General features: G+C 35.6%; 1 protein-coding gene across 1 annotated transcript in view; it reads left to right on the top strand.

The window, feature by feature from the left end:
* The window catches only part of ZNRF2 (zinc and ring finger 2, E3 ubiquitin protein ligase), an 85,246-nt gene that overhangs the window by 35,373 nt on the left and 30,591 nt on the right, over positions 1-19,282 (top strand). The window contains exon 3 of the mRNA XM_004677139.2: positions 4,010-4,105. Within this exon, the coding sequence (XP_004677196.1) occupies positions 4,010-4,105 (96 nt within the window). The remainder of the gene's footprint in view (positions 1-4,009; positions 4,106-19,282) is intronic.

Consider the following 19,282-nt stretch of genomic DNA (forward strand, 5'->3'; position numbering starts at 1 on the left):
ACTTAAAAAATGATCCTGACATATACTGTGTCTTTTCAAAATGTGCAAGTTAATATGTACTAAGTTCTCACTGACTCATAGGTTCTAGGAATCTAAATTCTTAGTTGAAACAACTTGTAAAACCAGTATTATCAGAGCCTAATTGGTGTCGGTTATGTTCCTTCTGCATATTTATACTCACAGAACATTGCCCAACTTCTAAATAAAAGCCAAGGTACTTCTAATACTAAAAATTATTCAGACAATGACCCTGGCCCTTTATTTGTTATAATGAAATGCTTAATTGATATTTATCCCTTTATCTGTTATAATGAAATGTTGAACAAAATGACATTATTTGAGGACCTGTTTATACTGATCCTAGTTTTGTAGGTTCATCAAGGATTGCTTTTGATGATGTTTAGGTTAGGTACTTAGGGTAATATGCTTATTGAGCACAGTTAAAATGTACTCTGCTATATTGTGTTATTAGAACATTTGCTGTCCTGACATTTTAATTCGTTGATTTTGTCCCTTATTGAGTAGTTGATAGTTTAAAACAATATGGGTTTTACTTAGGTATTTACCTTTGACTTCTTGAGCATCTTTTCTCTTTAACAGAAGACTTCCCTAGTAGAACACCATGAAGTTTAGGAGATAAATAGTCCACAGCTCATTATGCCTATGGATATTTAGGTAAATTAACATAGGGTGTCTGGATAATTTTTCATAACAGATAATACTTTTTTGTCCGACTCTGAATTGGTCCTACGGGCAAATAGTGTCTTTCTCCTCACTTTAGACCGCCTGCCTTTTGCTGTGTATCACATCCCATAAATTTTTGCTATGGGAGTTGATTTATTTACCTTTTTTATTGACATGTTTTTACCTCTTTTAATTATCTTGGTTTTACCTTTGAGACTAAGTTTGAAAAAAATGCAATTTTCATTCCTACAGCAATGCATACTTAGAGCCTTACTAATTGTAGTTAGAATCACCAGTAATTAGAATTACCAAAGTTGCCTTTAATTGTGACTCTGCCTCTATAAAACTCAAGCTGTACATACAATTCATCCTTGCATGTACTTAGATATTAAAGGCAAACTAGGTTATAGGCAAGCTGTGGTTAATACATAAATCTGTAATATATAAGTACATATTTACTTTATATGTGTGTGTATTTGTGTGTGCTTTAAACGATACCTTTATTCCTGACTTCTTTATTTTGATTCATCTCTTGGTTGAATCTTGAGTCTTTGCATATTTGAAGATGTAGATTTCTTGTGCCACAGTTAATATAACATACACATTGTTTTTCAGACCTAGAGGTACAACCTCACTCTATATGTGTTTGTCTGGAAGTTTCCTAATTTCTCCTTCACCTTTGCCAGGATTTTTGCTAGATACTGGATTCTCAGTTGAGTTTTTTTCCTGTTAAACACTTAAGTGTATAAGCATAGTGCCTTCTGGGCTCCAAAGTTTTTCATGAGAAGTCTGCTTATGTTCTTATTGAGTACCACTTATATTTGATGATTTGCTTCACTCTTGCTACCTTCAGGATTGTCTCTGTCTTCTGAAAATTTGATTATTTTGTATATTGGTGTGGGTCTCTTTGAATTTGTCTTTCATGGAATTAGTTTTTTGGTTGTTTACAATTCCAGTGTTTATTGAATTTGGGAGATTTAAGTCATTATTTCTTCAAGCGATCTTTCTGCCCATACTCTTTCCTTCCACAGTGTGTATTGTGACATCTTTGTTGGGTGTACCACAGGTCATTTAAGTGCTTTTTCACATCTCTTCAGTCTTTTGCATTAATATATTTAGGAATCCCTATTGTTTTTCCTATTCCTTAGATTAAATTATCTCCACTGACCTGTCTTTAAGTTCACTAATTGTTTTGCTTGCTTGTATTTGTCTTTGAACCCTTCTAGTAAGTTTTTCGTTTCAGTTGTCATACTTTAGCGCCAAAATTTCTTTTTGGTTTCTGAGAGGTTTTGTATCTACTGATATTTCCATTTTGTTCAGACATCATTTTCTTGACTTTTGTCTTTTTGGTAGTTTTTTCCTGAGCATCTTTAAGACAGGCATTTTAAAGTTTTTGTCTAGTATATCTTCCATCAGTATTTTTCTAAAGATAACTTATATTGATTATGTTTTCCTTGACTAGATTCCTGCTTTTTTTTTTTTTTTTTTTAAAGATTTATTTATTTATTCATACAGAACCGGGGTACAGGCCAGAGATGCGGAGGGTGAGAGGATTCACCAGAGACAGAGTGGGGAGCAGAACAGGCAGATCGACGAAGCACACTGCTGAGGGGAGCAGCGGGCGGGTCAGGAGAGGTCTGCCACGCCATGTGGTCACCTCCGGGGCAGGCGGGAATCGAACTCATGAGGAAGCGGCTTTAGATTCTCAGTGCTGTGCTTTAACCCGCTGCGCCACCAGGGAGGGCCGATTCCTGCTTTTTAATGTGCCTTTTGTTTTTGTTGTTGAAAACAGAACCATATGAATCTAATAATGTGGTAACTTCAGAAAGTTCTTTATATGTTGAGAATTTTGTCCTTTTGTTTGTTGTAAATAAGTTCATTCTTTTGAATTTATTTCTAGTGTATTTTAACTATGCAGAATTCTTTTATTGCCTCTTTTTTATGAAAGAGACCCAGAACTGGAAGCTGTATGTGTAAGGCTAGGGCTAATCCCCTGAGACCTTTTGGTTTGAGAGAAGACTACAAATTTCTGGGTGTTGACAGAAGAAAAGAAGGTTGGGGGAAAGACTTGTTTCAGTAGGTAGATCTTTGTTTCCTGTTTTCTTGTCTTTCCATTACTGTGTCTGATATCCTAAGTCTGAGTCTGTTGTTCTTTTTTCCATAGTAAACGCCATTCTCCAGATGTAGTATAGAATAGTAGGTGTTTAGCTGTGTCATGGGTTGGTGACCTTGGAATCTTTTTCATTAAGTCTTTTTGGCCTGCATTTTAAACTTATGTTTGATCATTGTCTTGGGAAGTCAGTGGCACTAAAGATCGTGGAGTTATTTGAGAATTGTGTAGTAAAAATTTGGATACAGACACTTGGGCTGACTGTTTCCTCTGTTCTGCTATTTCTTCCATTTTCTTGTCTTATCTGCTACTGAATTCTTTAAAATTCTTTTGATTAATTGCCCCTATCCAAATTATAAATTACTGTCTTGGATCAGGTTTTCAGCTCTGCTCAAGCAGCTTTGGAATGTTGGGGAGGAAACAGTGGGGTAGTAGGGAAATAGCAAGGAACAAGGAATCCCCCAATGGGACATTCCCCCTTCCTAAGTGAGGGACAGGATATAGTGCTAAATACATATAACATTCTATCTTTCAATAAACCAGTTTATTTTTAATAGAGGGCCTTTGCAAATGCTCAATACAAATTGAATATAGGAAACTAACTAGTATTTACATGTGACATTTGACTGAGGAATCTGCTATGTTTGATGCAATTTTCCATTTGTATTGTGAATTTAGTAATTTGGTGTGGCAGAAAAACCATTACTGTAGTAGCAGTTAGGAATTAAATTCTCATCTGATTTTGCTCTTTTGAAGGATTTCCCTTTTTTTCTATCAGATAAATTTATAAACAGTGTGATATTTTCTAAGGTACTGTCTAGCTGTAAAATTACTTTGTGATTCAAATTGTTCTGTCCCAAGTTGGGAAAATCAGGAAACAAAGAATGATATTATAACAAAATCATGAGTCAGGTTAATGTGAGAAACTAGACAGAAGGAAGAGAATGCTTGGAACCATATATTAGGAAATGATATGAGGATTTTGTAGTGAACCAAACTCTCCTATTTGAACTTGTTTATATGAAGACAAGGATGGCTTCAGAAATAATTTAAGTCACATATAGTCACATATTGATTTGAACTTGAATTTCACATAAATAGTATATGACTGTAAGTGTAATACTGAAATTTGAATGCTCATGGTCTTCCTTTTTTTAAGAAACATAGTTGGATATTCAGACTAATTAAGTAACTTAGGTCTCTTTTCCTTTCTAGGTTTTAAGTGCCCTGTGTGCTCAAAATTTGTACCCTCAGATGAAATGGATTTACATCTAGTGATGTGTTTAACAAAGCCAAGAATAACTTATAATGGTAAGTGCAGTGTTTAAAAATAATATTTTATATTAGATTTACCTTAGATTGTATGAATTTCACATTTTAAATAAAATTTAAAAGGTGAGAAATTACCTACATGCCCCCAGCTAACTGGCTGTTTGGTCTATTATGTTGGCTATGCCATTCTTTCATGACCCTAATCTCCAGATATTCAAAACCCTATGGGAGACCACTTCTCTAGCTCTGCAGCTTACAGAGTGATTCAGAGGATGTAGGAGCTGGAAATCTAAGGCATCTGAGCTGGCTATTGCCTTGCTCTGATTGCTGTGGGACTCTGGTTTTCTGAATGTTCATGCTCAGAAATGGAGGCAAAGGGGAGTGCAGGCAGCTCAGGCTGTGCTGAACAAGTCTCAGCACAGACCCTGTAAAATGTTTTTTTTTTTTTTTTGATTGACTAAGTTGACATACTTCTCCAGATAGCCTTAGAGACTATTAAACTTGGAGAACTTAGAGAATGTATAGTCATGAGAGATCCTACTACAAAACTCTTTAAAGACCTTGGTTTCTAAACCTATGTATACCCAGAAGTATAGATAAAGTAGTAGGTGAGCTCAATCATGAGTTAGATTTCAAGATATTTGCCCCCAAAAGAGCATGTCTTTGTCAATACAACTGAATTTGACCACAGGAACAAAATATTTTTGTAGGCAGATGTTCTATGAAATAGTGGTAAAAGTTGTGAAACAATAGTTTGAGCAGTTTGGAAGATGGAGAGTACAGTGCTGATGTTTGATAAGATGAAAGACAGGTACAGAGGGTGTGACTTTTGAGAATGAAGATACAGAAAAGATAAATTAGTCTGAGATCTCAGTTCTATAAAATCAGTATAAAATGGTGGAATGTAAGAAGAGCTCAATCCAAAGAATGTATGATCCTACTTTTGACAAGAGACCGAGCTTAGGGACTGCCTTACATCATGTACTTTTCTGCTTGATGTAGGGATGCCAGGTTACCCCACCTTTATGGCAACCTGTGACCACAGCTACCCCAGATTTGCTCCTAATGGTGGCCACCAGTTTTCAGGCTGTTTGTTGTTTTCATAGACATAATTTTTGTCAGCTAGCTCTTTAGAGAGCTGTAACAAATTAGGATTTGTTATTAGTACTAGAAAAAGGACACAGTTATTGTTGGGACCAGCCAACTGCTACCAGTGCCCACTGAAACTGTCCTTATTGCCTGTTTGAATATCCTTTTTTCATTTTTAATTTATGGAAAAAAACCTCACATCCTATTGGTTCACTCATTATTTAAAAAAAAATTCTTTTATCCTCCATTCCCCTCCTGTTTTGTTTTCTCTGCACACTGTGAACACACTCCCACCTGTTCCACCCTTTACCACCTACCCCCTACATATAATGAGACTAGAGAGAGACTTCTCAAATACTCAAGAGCCTCTTCAAGAAAATCCAGGTAGAAGATAAAAACTATCTTAAATAATGACCAAACAGGTTTGTTAGGGCATTTCATCAGGTGAAATTTTAAGTTTTATTGACCCACTGGGATATGTGACTTGGAGCACCTGTGTTCTGTGATGGACAGTACAAAAAGTGAACATAGACTATTCTGTAAATACTAATGTGAAAAATTTAACCTAGAAGAATAACTGTATCACCATTATCTGGTTATCTTTGTCTTTGGGGACCAATTGCTCAGTGACTCTTGACTTAATAAGCACTTTTGACTTAAAGGAGGGACAGTTGGGTCATCTGGGTGCTGCCTCATCTTTTACACTATGAACACCAACCCATGTCTCCCCTTCTTTCCCAAGTATCTTCTACCATCCCCTTCCCTGACCTTTGTTACTTTGCATGTCAAAGTCTCTTGACCCACTGAAGTAGGACCAGGGACATAGGTGCTATCGTATTGACACTCCCAACTATTCTCTTCAAAAGGGCTTTTCTTTTCCTGGATCCTGATCCTCTCTACTCTATTTGAACGGCCCTCTTTCTCTGGATTAATGAAGTACAGTTTTTCACAAGTCATCCCTTTGTCCACACTCCATAGTTCATGAGAAGTGACTCATGCTTCCATCTGACACATTTGATGTAGGTAAATCCATCCTCTGAATTTCAGTGTCATTTCGAACAGCAGATCCAATCTTTGTAATTTTGCTTATCTTATTAAAAACACTTGATGTGAAAATTATGTAGTTTTGTTACTCTGCTCCCTCCCAGCTGACTTTTTCATGAGTGCTTAAACACCCATATGGCTTTTCCCCATCCCTCTTTGCTCTTTATCTGCTATGAATTCCTTTGCTTTAGTGAACTTGTCCTAATATGCTTGCTCACACATTTAGCCATTGTCACAGTTTTGTTCATCTTTGTAAATAAGTAGTTTATCTCTGCATCTCCCCAATGACATTTTTATCCCCTAGTCCCTGTAAGTAATTGAAGTAGAAAAATAGTTTACCACTGGAAAAAGAAACTCTGGGAGAGATTTTCAGTACAGTATTGTACATTTTGAAGTAACCTTGAAAAATACCAAGTAGTTGATATGTTACTTTAAAAATAGAATAAAATGAAGGAAAAAGTAAGAGTGTTTTGACATTTTATGAATAGAAAAACTTCAAAGCTGATAAGAAATTTCAGATGTTTCAAATTTAAAATTTATTTGGAACAGAATGAATTAGAACGTATCAGTAAACAAGGAAGCTTAATTGAAAGATTGCCTTTGTTTTCCAATTGTCTTCTGAGCGTCTAAGAAATGTCTTCTGAGCACCTGTTGAGTATGAAGTATTGCAGTAGGAACTTAGGTATGTGGCAGTGAAACAGATGGAGCTTGTCACCTCCGAATGGCCAGTGATTTCTGAGCTGAGATTTATTGATTGAAGATTAACCAATGTAATATTTTGTTAAAAATCGGGTTTCTTCTCAGTTTATAAAACTAAGTTCTGTTGAGATAACAGCATTTAGCATCAAAATGAATGTATTGAGCGGCTGTTTTGCAACTTGACTTAGGATTCTTGCTCTGTAAGGTATTTCAAACTCACTCTGGAGATTTGACTTAGAAGAAAAAGGTTGGGAAGGAAAGCCAGTTGTGGGAGTTTACCAAGAAAAGCAAAGTTTTATTTTTTGTTGTTGTTGTTTTTTGTTTTTAAGAGTTGGTTGTAATTTAGAATCATCCTTTTCTTCCAGGTACAGAGATGGAAATTCCCTTACAATTTCTTTGTAACTAAATTTCATTTAGGGTAGCTTATATTGTTTTCAGAGCTTTTCTTGTGTCTATTCTAAGCAGAACAGAAAATTTCTCTGTCCTTGCTAGGGCTGGTTGAGCAAAGTAACAGAGTAGTGGGAGAAGAAAACCAAATTTAATTACATACTTAAGGGAAATCTAGATAGGCAGGGATCCCAAAACATTTGGGGCAGAATGAGGCTATATATTCTGAAGTCAAAGAATGGGATAGAAGCCTGGGCCTTCACTGAGAGAGGATCTGTAAGGGGAGAAGGTAATTCATAGGACAAAGACCAGATGCTTTGTAATTAGGTGCTTGGCATACAGATAAGTTTCTCTGTTAGAAAGATTATTTTTGGTAAAACTTCAAAATTTGGGCAATACCCCCAAAGTTTCATTCTTCTGGGTTATTAAGAGAGTGGTAAAAATTTCTCACGAGCCTGCAGGGCCTCAGTTTGAGGCTTGAAATGATCCACATGCCAAAGTAATTCTGTTCTTAATATTTTCATGCAGCCATATGCCAAAGAGACTTATTTTGTGTTGCACATTCTGTCACCCGTCAGTCCCCCAAAGTCTCATCTATCAACAGAGTCTAGGTGAAAATTGACTTCCTTAGTGCCTAAACAAGGTGAATCAAAGAACGTCTGAAACAGAATTTGTTTAGTCAGCTGGAATTCTCAGAACTTCATATTTGAATTCCTAAAGGGTGATTCCCAGAGAGACATAGTCATTAGAGATTTGGATTCAAAATAGTGTTAATACTCAAGAAAATTTTATTCAGTATAGTACTAAGTTCTTAACTAATACCTTTTCCATCTATTCATAAAGTAGTTAGACCTAAAACTTTGAAATGTACTTGTTGGATGTATATTCATTCAGTTGTCTCTAACACTCATAGTTAATAAAGAGAATAGTTGGGTTTGTTTTCAGGCTATATATATTTATAGACAAATGAATTCCAAAAATTTGAAAGTTAGTGCTTAGAGTTTCAAAGTCATACAGAGATTATACTCTAAATGTTGATTTGGCTTCCAGACCAGCCCACAACTTCCTTTGTTTTCTTAATTTTTTTTTTTTAATCTGTAATATATTTAAACACCTAAGTTCTGGTAACTGACGAAGAAAATTGATTGGCTTGTTGGAAGCTCAGGGTTTAAACAGTAGACACATCAGAAATTCAGGTAAGAGGCCCAAGACAATTCTGGCAAAGAGTGATTGAGGATGATAGGAGTGGTAATCTGTTTCTTGTAAGTATTGTTTTGGCAAGATGGAAAAAAATCAGATACCACAGTGAATGTTCATGTATATAGATTTTCCTTTTCATATCTGTTCTTTTCATGTACTTAATTGTTTAGTGTGTCAACCTCAAAATTCAGGAAGCAATTAAAAAAGCAAAGTATACATTTATGTGGGTTCAAGAAATTGCAGTCCATGATAATAGACTCAGGTAGAAAACTTAGATATGATCTTGTTCCATAGAGGGACAAAGTCAGAGTTTTTTATGGGCGGAAGAGAAAAAGATAAGGTATGAAAAAGTGGAGATGAAGTTGAAGAAAAGAGTTCATTAGTGTTAATATACTTAAACTATTTTTAGCTATGTTAAGGGGTCCCCTTAACAACTATAAATAATTGGTTACTGATCTTTAGAAAGAATGAAAAGGGAACTGACTAAGTCTATCTACTGGCAAAAAGTCTATACCAGATTGTTTCTTAAAACACTTGCTGTTGACTGAATCCAAAGGTCTTTGTTCCATTTCATAGAAGAAAATGTAGTTTTTCTGTAATAACTCCTCATTCCATTTTAAAATAGCTTCATAGACATCAACTTTTCACAAGTTTGTGGACCTAGTAATTTAAATGGTTTTATAGTATGCGAACCTAATGAATTTTTAGTTTAGAGTCTGTATGTGTTTCCTTGTTCTTTACCTTCTAAAACGTGTCAGAACATTTTAGTGTTTCTGTATTTGTCTTTACACTGGTTCATGTCATATTTTGCCTTATATAAAGTTCAGTTTTTAATAGACTTCTGTGATTGAAAGCAATAAGATTTATGTTTAAGAAACCTTTGCTGTATTTGTTCTGGGTACTTTGAGTACGCATGTGCCCACTCAAACTTGAAATAAGTTTGGCTTCTGAGAGTTAATATAAACAGCACGGTGACTCAAAGCAGAGTTTTTCAAAATTAATGTGAAAGAAGAATGTGACTACTACTCTGTTAGACATATTAAAAGAATGAATCAATTGGAAAGGAATTCATTGGACAATGAAAGCAAAGGAAAAGAATCAGAACGTATGTACTGTCTGTGAGAAAATGTATCATATTACATCTTTAAAATGTTGAAGATATATTGCAGGAGGAAACTAGTGTCTTGATTCTAATCTATTCTATTCAGTAGTGACCTAACTACCCATGAAGCATATTTGTAGGACAGGATATATTTTGTATCTCTGTGGTTGCTGGACGGGTTTCTGGATTGTTGTCCTTTTCAGTTATAAACTTGCTTTTTGCCTTACATACTACTATTTCTTGATTTTGAGTACCCCTACCCCCATATTTTAATCTTCTTGAATTCTATGTGATTTCTGAAATTGACACAGCTCTCATAATTGAGGTTTAAAAAATCGCCTACAACCATTATTTAAAATAAGGAAGTATTGGCTTATTTGTGTGAACCTTATTGTCTGTGATTTCTGTTACCTATTTGATATCTTCTGTTGATTTAGTTACATTATGGTCTCTGTGATTGAGTTTTAACTTAAGTGTGATTTTTTAATTGTATTATAAATGACATCTTTGAATATTACTTGTGGGGCAGTATTGATTTTTGTGCTTTAGGTAAAGGTAATAGCAAGTATCAAATCCTTTATACTGTATCATAGGAATTTCAGTGTAGGGCCCTCCCTGCTGGTGCAGTGGATTAAAGTGTAACACTGTGAATCTATCCATGACCACTGCAGCACAACTTTGATCCCCTGGTCAGGGAGATAAATCACATGGCATGGCAGACCTCTCCTGACCTGCCTGCTGTTTCCCTCAGCAGTGTATTTCAGTATATCTGCCTGTCCTACTCCCCACTAGTCTCTGGTGAATTCTGTCACCATGCACACCTGTGACCTGTACCCCAGTTCTTGTATGCATAGATAAATAATGTTAAAAAAAATTTCAAAGTAGCTAATAACCCAGAGGAGTGAGCAAAACTACTCTAAAACACATGTAGACAAATAATCTCTATTAAAGGTAAATTTGGGAAAACTATTGTGTTTAAGGAGTGACAGCAGATATGATTAGAAATTACCACCCCTAAAGTCTTCAGAAACAACTATAAATATCTTTATTTTCAGATCATTATTAGAATAGATAAAATATATGAGACATTTTAAATAAGATGCTTTAAAACGCTAGACATTAGCAATTAATATTAAATTTTAGTACGTATGGGTTAAGCAGATTATAAGGAAAATTTGAAGTATGTGATGAATATGAGGAAATTACAGAGTGATGGAAAATGTGAGAGAGAGGTGAATGGCACGGGGCCTGGAACAAGAGTATGCACCATACCGCTAATCTCAGAAAAAGAGATGGAATGGAATTCTTGTTTCTAGTTCCATATGTAAGAAGCTTCAAAGTAGCTTCTTTCTGTATTACCAATAAGTAGAAGCAGGACAGATAAAATAAAAAACTAAAAATCTCTTGAATCTATAAGAGCCAGTATAACATAGGACAAATTGTACTTTTGATACCAAAAGCAGATAAGGATATCACAAACTATAGGGATATATACCAATATCCCTCAGGAATATATACAAAAAAAAAAATCAAAATCTTAACAGTCATAATTCATTAATGTATTAAAAGAATCATACATGTGACGAAGTGGAATTTAGTCCAGGAATGCAGACATGGTTCCATATGAGCAACTCAGTGCAATTCCATAAATCAGAAAAAGAAAGATAAAAATCAGAGATAAAAATATCAAGAGAAAAGATTTGACAAGATTATCTGTTTGCAATAAAAACTCTTAATAAAGTAGAAATAGAAGGAACATACCTCAGTGTGATAGAGGACATATATAATAAGCCCACATTTAGCAACATATACTCAGTGCTGAAAAGCTGTTCCAACATAATTATAGAAGTCTTAGTGCAGTTAGGCAAGAAAAGTAAATTAAAAGAATCTAAAATGGAAAAGATATAAAACTCACTATTTGCAGATGATATGACAATATACATAGAAAATCCAAGGACTCCACTGAAAAGTATTATAAACTGTAAATGAGTGCAGTAAAATAGCAAGCTACACAATCAGCTTACAAAAATCTTACATAAATTGCATTTATATGTAAACAATGAACTAGAAGAGAAAAAAAAATCAAGAAAACAATCCCACTTTAAATTTAACAAAGGTAAAAGACCTGTACAATGAAAACTTGTAAGACAGTTTTAAAAGAAATAGAAGATATAGAAATGGAAAAGTTAACCATGTGCTCATGGGTTGTAATTGAGAAAACAGCTTTCTCACCCAAAGCAATATAAACATTTAGTACCATTCCTAACAGTATTTCTATGGGCTCCTTCAAGGAAATAGAGCAAATGTTACTAAATTTGAGTGGAACAACAAATGACCCCTAACAGTCAAAGCCTCACAAAAATAAGGAATGGCGACATTATGTTCCCAGACTTCAGATTATACCACAACCTGTAAATAATCAAAACAGTATGGTATTGGAATTAAAAATACTAATCAATGGATTAAAATTGAGAACCTAGAAATAAATCCACACTTATGGACAGTTAGGAATATAAAATGATAGTGTTGGATAAACTGGCAGCCATATGCAAAAGAATGAAATTAGACCACTGTCTAAAACCAGACCAAAATCAAATCAAAGACTTAATAAGACCAAACTATAAAATATGTAAAAGAAAACATAGACCAAACATTCCTCAACATTGGCTTCAGTGATTTTGATGTGAACTCCTAGAGAAAGGGAAATGACAACAAAATTAAACAAATGTGACTGCATCAAACAAACAAAAAAGCTACTGAACAGCAAAAGAAACTGTTACAAAAACCAAAATAATCTTTGTAAATTGGGGAAAGTATTTGTGCATCTATATTCAACATAAGGCTATATCCAACATCTTTAAAAAATCATAAAACTCAATAACAAAGAAAAAACAACCCACTTAAAAATGGACAGGAGAACTAAATACACAACTTTTCCAAGGAAGATATATATAAAAGGGTTCCAAGAAGCATGATTACTTTTAGGGAAATGCCAATCAGAACTACAGTAAGATACCACCTCACACGTGTGAGAATGGCCTATATCAAAAAATAGTGTTGATAAGAGTGTGGAGAAATATGATGGCACACGATTCGGAGATGGGAAGCCCACAGGGATTACAATTGAGATGAAAAAAAAAATGTACAAAATGATGTAAAAATAAACTATTATATTATTAAAAAAAAAATCAAGGACATTATGACCCCAAACTGCTCTCAGAAAAAAGATTGACATCTCATCCCCATTCATATGTTAATTGTTTACCTAAAAATATATAAACTCCTGCGGAAGGCAGGATAGGAAGACTTGCACCCCCCCCCCCAAAAAAAAAGTGTGGAGAAATATAAGCCCTTAAACACTGTTGATAGTAATATAGACGGGATAACAGTGTGAGAGTTCTCAAAACTTTAGTAGTACATATACCACCTAATCTAGCAGTTGTAGGAATCTGTTTGAAAAATACAGAAACACTAATTAGAGGGAAGATATATGCACACCTCTGTTCATCATAACACTTTTTACAAAAACCAAGTTATGTAAAGAACCTGAAGTTCCAGCAGCAAATGAGTAGATTAAGAAAACGTGGTGTGTACATAGTATTTAACAATAAATAAAAGATGAAATCTTGCCATTTGAGAGAACATGGATGTTATTGGAGGGGATTATGTTAAGTGTTGTAAGTCAGAAGGAGACAGGTAATACAGGATAACTTCACTCGTGTGTAGTATAAATAACCAAAGGAATAGACAAAAGCAAATCAAAGCACACTTTTTAGAGCCCCGGAGAGGGATGGTAGTTAAGAGTGGAGGGGATCTTATGTACTGAGGTGCAGGAGATGTGGTGTAGTAATGTACATACATTTAAAGAGGTGTGTGCCTATACCCCTAAAACATGTACAGAATTTTAAGTTAACATTAACTTACTTAACAAATTAGTTTAGAAAATTATAGAGGCAGGTGCTTATCTAAGAAGTCTTCTGCAGCAGTGACTTTTCTGAATTTTTGAGGTGTGGATCAGAGAGGCCTTAGCCGTTGGTCAGTTGCCAGCATGCTTCAAAATGGTATTAAAAATATTGGACTGCCATGGAATCCTACTGAAGTTTACCAGATTTGGATAGAAATGAGGTAGATGGGCTTCAGGAATGCTGGTAAAAGAAGGAAAGCTTAGAAAGCTTGGAGACCTGCACTTGCCCGTGACCATCAGTAACTAGCTGAGCTTGGAGCAAGCACAGGGAGCACCACCCACCCTGACTACATGTAGCACGCTGTGTTAGATTGTAGCATGGAACATCACTGTACTCTTCCTTAAGTTCCGTTTCCTTTCTGTTATGAATAAATGTTCCTGTAAGATAAAACAAGTAGTAGTCTCTGGTTCAGCTTATCTGAACAGAGACTGAGGAATGGGAACCACTGCAGTAGCCATGCTAGGATGGGAATACATGAAGTATACCTGAACTTCTAGGGGTGCAGTTTGAACAAGTCTGAAAGTTTAAAACTACAGTGGGATGCAGTCAGAGAGGGGACCCCATAGTAGCACCTTGACTGGTTCTCACAGTAAACATTGAGGAAATATCCCCTTCCATTTTTTGTGGTGAGGTGGTGGTGAAGTGGGACCATTTAAAAAAAAACCAGAAAGCTAAGCTCTAAAAAGGGTCTTTTAAGAGAAAACTAGTTAAACTATAAGGGTAACTTACTGTAGTATCATCAGGACCTAAATGACAGGAGAAGGGAATTACTCAAATGCAACCTACTCGGGCTATCCTTTTCCACCTAATAAAGGAAAAAAACCAGAAATACCTATCAAGTTCATAGTCCAGAATCATAAACTCAATGAAAGTTTGAAACCTGATTAGAGTATTGTGGAAACCTTCCCCTTCTCCCATATCTTACCACCATGTTACTAAAGGTCTATTTACAGCAGTTTAATTTACCTAGCATAGCATGACTAACAAGGAAAAATCACAAATCATTCAGATAAGAAAAAATAAAAATAGCAGTTTTAAGAGAGCAAGTATCCAAAGCATATATTGCAAGGAAGTTGAATTATCAGACCAGGAATGTAAAACAGCTGTGATTAATATATCAAAAGTTCTAATGGGTAAAGTAGATAGAACCGAATGTAGGAGTATGGACTGTGTAGACAGTGATGAAATCTGGAGAACCAAAAACAAATGTTAGTAACCAAGACATTGTAAGCGGAATGAGGAATATCTTTGGACTTTTTAGACTTGACAAAACAAAGGAGAGAATCTAAACTACAGGTTATATTCCTGAAAAAGGGAAAGCAAAGAGAACAGTGATGGGAAAAAAAAAAAAAAAAAAAAAAAAAAAAAAAAAAAAAACACCAGAAATACAGTCGCCAGACTGTGGAATAGCTACAAAATGTGTACCATGTACATATGGGAGATGTAATTGGTAAGAGGCAGTATTTGAAGGGAAATGGTAGATAATCTTCTAGAACTACTGGAAGGTATTTTCAGACTGAAGGATCACTATGACCCTGAGCAGCTTAATTAATAATAGACACCATAAACCAAATTTAGAATGAAAAAAGTTAAAAGGTAACCCAAATTTAATAGTTTATCCTGTTCCACATGTATTAGTATTTCTAAAATGCATATGCATTTTGTCTAGTGTTTGTTTAGAGAATTGGTCAGAAATGGTTATTATGAGAAGCTTTGCCATAGTTACAATCCTATGCAGCCACCAAAACATTAAGTGCCATATCTCTACCCATCTATTAACATACAGCTGCTCAAAAGCAGGACAGATTCACATTGAAAATACTATAAAGTACAACAGTATTTTGTACAATATAGATTTGAATTATTCTTGCTGAGTTCAGACTCTTATCCCTTAGGGGCTGTGTAATCATTTTGGTTTTATTTTCTGTAAATTTAGGACCAGAGTAGTGCCTGCTTTCATAGAGTTATTGTGAAAATCAAATGAGAAATCATTGCTTACTTCTTCATTGGTAGTGAGTATAAGTAAACAAAGCCTGCTATTTCCCTATTTCAAAGAAATACTGTCTTAGTCTTTGAGAGGTAAGATGTTCATATTTAACATGCTAACACATTTAAAGTTCTTTTGATAAAATCCAATAATTTAATATCAAAATTAAAGCTTAAAAGTCCTAGCATGGTGGCCCTCCCTGGTGGCGCAGCGGGTTAAAGCACAGCACTGAGAATCTAAAGCCAGTTCCGCAAGAGTTCGATTCCTGCCTGCCCCGGAGGTGACCACATGGCGTGGCAGACCTCTCCTGACCCGCCCGCTGCTCCCCTCAGCAGTGTACTTCGTCGATCTGCCTGTTCTGCTCCCCACTCTGTCTCTGGTGAATCCTCTCACCCTCCACGTCTCTGGCCTGTACCCCAGTTCTGTATGCACAAATAAATAAATCTTTAAAAAAAAAAAAAAAAGTCCTAGCATGGCAACATTCTATAATTCAGAAAAGTGGAGGTAGAGTGGATGGGAGGATAATTACAATTTGCCAGCTTTCATATTTGTGACAACTTAAAGCTGCAACTTAATTGGAAAATATTTTCATTTATTTAAGCAACATGGTCAACTAAATAGCTCAGATCTAAAGTCTAAATTTTTTTTAAAAGATTTATTTATTTATTTATTCATACAGAACTGGGGTACAGGCCAGAGATGTGGAGGGTGAGAGGCTTCACCATAGACAGAGCGGGGAGCAGAACAGGCAGATTGACGAAGTACACCGCTGAGGGGAGCAGAGGGCAGGTCAGGAGAGGTCTGCTGTGCCATGTGGTCACCTCCGGGGCAGGCGGGGATTGATTGAACTCAGGCGAAAGTGGCTTCGGCTTCCCAATGCTGTGCTTTAGCTCGCTGTGCCACCAGGGAGGGCCTAAAGTCTAAATTTAATAATAGGCAAATTGCTTAATCTTTGTAGAAGCATAGATCTCATATTCTATATAGAAATACTATAAAAAATAGGTATTAATAAATGTGTTTATTCTGAGATATATTTTTTCCCTTATGACTTAAAAGGCACATAATAGGAATTGAATTAATGATGAGGAACTTAAGATGATAAATCTCTAAAAGATTAAGTAGATTGTAGATTCCATTTCTGATTTCATTAATCAGAATTGTAAAAAAAATGCTATTTTGGCCTGGTGGCGCAGTGGGTTAAAGCACAGCACTGAGAAACTAAAGCCACTTGTGCATGAATTCAATTCCCGCCTGCCCCGGAGGTGGGTGACCACATGGCGTGGCAGACCTCTCCTGACCCGCCCACTGCTCCCCTCAGCAGTGTACTTCGTAGATCTGCCTGTTCTGCTCCCCACTCTGTCTCTGGTGAAGCCTCTCGCCGCCCCTGAGCCTCTGGCCTGTACCCCAGTTCTGTATGCGCAAATAAATAAATCTTTAAAAAAAATGCTATTTTTTCATTTATTGATTACTTAATTTATCTTATCATTCCATAAATCTTTATAAGCCTTTTTTTGTGTTCTCCTTATCTTTGTATCACTTTCATATTTTTTTTTAAATCATTCAACATATTCAAGCTAGGTTTTTTTCATTTTCAGGAGAAATTAGAAGAAACAAAACAGAGACCTTAGAAAGACTCTTGTTTTCTTAGGTGAATCAACACAACTTTCCTTGAAGGAAAATACTTCCCCCTGCCCAACTCTCCACATCCCTGTCACATTTCTAACACAAATATTAATAAAATGCACTTCCAACATGCATTTATCTCTTTTTTGCATTATTTATAAAAGCAAGGCTAAGGCGCCGGTTATTGTTGTCAACAGTTTTCTCTGTTGACAAAATATTTTGTATGTATAGTAGAAGATTGAATTAGTCTGTTTAGATGTTTAAACTAAACCTTTAAAGGATTAATAAGATTTGGAGACAAAGGGTAAGCATATTTAGGAATAAATAGCTAGGCACAAGTATAGTATGAGAGAACAGAGAGTGATAAAAGATTTCAAGGTGAAAGATAAGTTAGGACTATATTGTGAAGTCCTTTTAATAAATCATTTGGAACTTGGAAGATTAATCTTGTGTGGCTTTGAAGATGTTAGTAAGGACAGTGATTTCTTTAGAAGACCTATTTAGAGAAAGGCATGGTACTTTGTGTGGGAAGTGGTTAGATGATGTATTAGGAAGAGAAAGAGACTGAAGACAGAGGCATTATAAAGAAAGGATGTGAATGCTAGAAATGGGGAGGGGAGGAGTCATTGGTAAATTGAGAGTTAGCAGTGGTATGTCAGTGTGGGGTAGAGTTTGGAAGAATACCTTGCTGCTCTAAACAATATGCTAGTGGTATTGATTATTGCAAAAAGTGAAAATTATGAAATGTGATTTTTTTTCATAGGATTTTCCAAAAGGAAGAAGTAAGGATTTTGTGAAGTACCATTGAATATTTTGCCAAGTTCAAAAAAGATTTTAGAGAGGACATTAAAGAAACAGCTTGTGAATATTTTTTTCAGTGATATTTGTCCTATAAATCTTTTTTTTTTTTTTAGAATTTTTTTTAAAGATGTACTTATTTGTGCATACAGAAATGGGGTATAGGCCAGAGGCTCAGGGGCGGTGAGAGGCTTCACCGTAGACAGAGTAGGGAGCCGAACAGGCAGATTGACAAAGTACACTGCTAGGGGAACAGCGAACTGGCGGGCCGGGATCCCTCGGGGCAGGCGGGAATTGAACTCATGCGGAAGTGGCTTCAGCTGCGCCACCAGGGAGGGCCCCTGTCCTATAAATCTTTTAAAATGTGTTTTTTCCTTTAAGTCATGTTGGCCCTGACAATTAAAAATACTGCCCTAGATTTGCCTCAGAAGTATGTTCCCAGCCACTGAGTGGTTTGGTTTCAGGGAAGGCACAGTGAATATCCCTTTGGGAGAAGTTGTATTTAACTCTTAGATTTTAGTAGGTGATATAGGATTAAGGTGATATAATAATAAAAGCAGTAAAAATATGCCAGATAGTCTTCCTCCTTTGCCATCCAAATACTTGTGCTTATGATTTGTTTCTTTATGATTTGTTCATTTTTTTACTAGAGACATTTTAGTAAATGTCTCACTTGAGTCTCCTCACGTCCTAGATTATTCTTGGGTCTCCTTTTGTCTAATGCTTTTATAAACTCAGTCCCTTAGTATTCACCTCAACTCCCAGACTTTTTATTATATTCTTTTTAGTTTGAGAGATCTTTTTGTAACTTGATAAGTCTTTTGCATCCAACTATCTTTATTCCTAAACACTTTTCTGATATTAAACAAAAATAAAAACAACCAGGACCAGTTCTGAGAGAACTGATTCTGTGGAACAAAAGCATAAAGAAGAGTGTAGAGCATCTTGTGGTGTCTGAAAGGAAGTGCTCAAAACCAATGATGGCACGTCAAAGTGATACAGAAACTAATTTGAAAGAGCTTCTAGTGACAATTTGAACAACAGAATTAATACAATATGATATTGGATACCAACCCAGTATAAAATTTACATCAAAACAGTACATCAAAATGGAAGAGTAAAAGTTTAACCTAGAGTTCTCCTATGAGGGAAATCATATATTTCTTTGAACTTATGTTTTAGTTTTTTTTTTTAAAGATTTATTTATTTGTACATACAGAACTGGGGTACAGGCCAGAAGCTCAGGGGCGGCGAGAGGCTTCACCAGAGACAGAGTGGGGAACAGAACAGGCAGATCGACGAAGTACACTGCTGAGGGGAGC

The sequence above is a fragment of the Condylura cristata genome, unplaced genomic scaffold, assembly GCF_000260355.1.
Source record: "Condylura cristata isolate star-nosed mole 26May11 unplaced genomic scaffold, ConCri1.0 scaffold00005, whole genome shotgun sequence".
NCBI classification, from domain to species: Eukaryota; Metazoa; Chordata; class Mammalia; order Eulipotyphla; family Talpidae; genus Condylura; species Condylura cristata.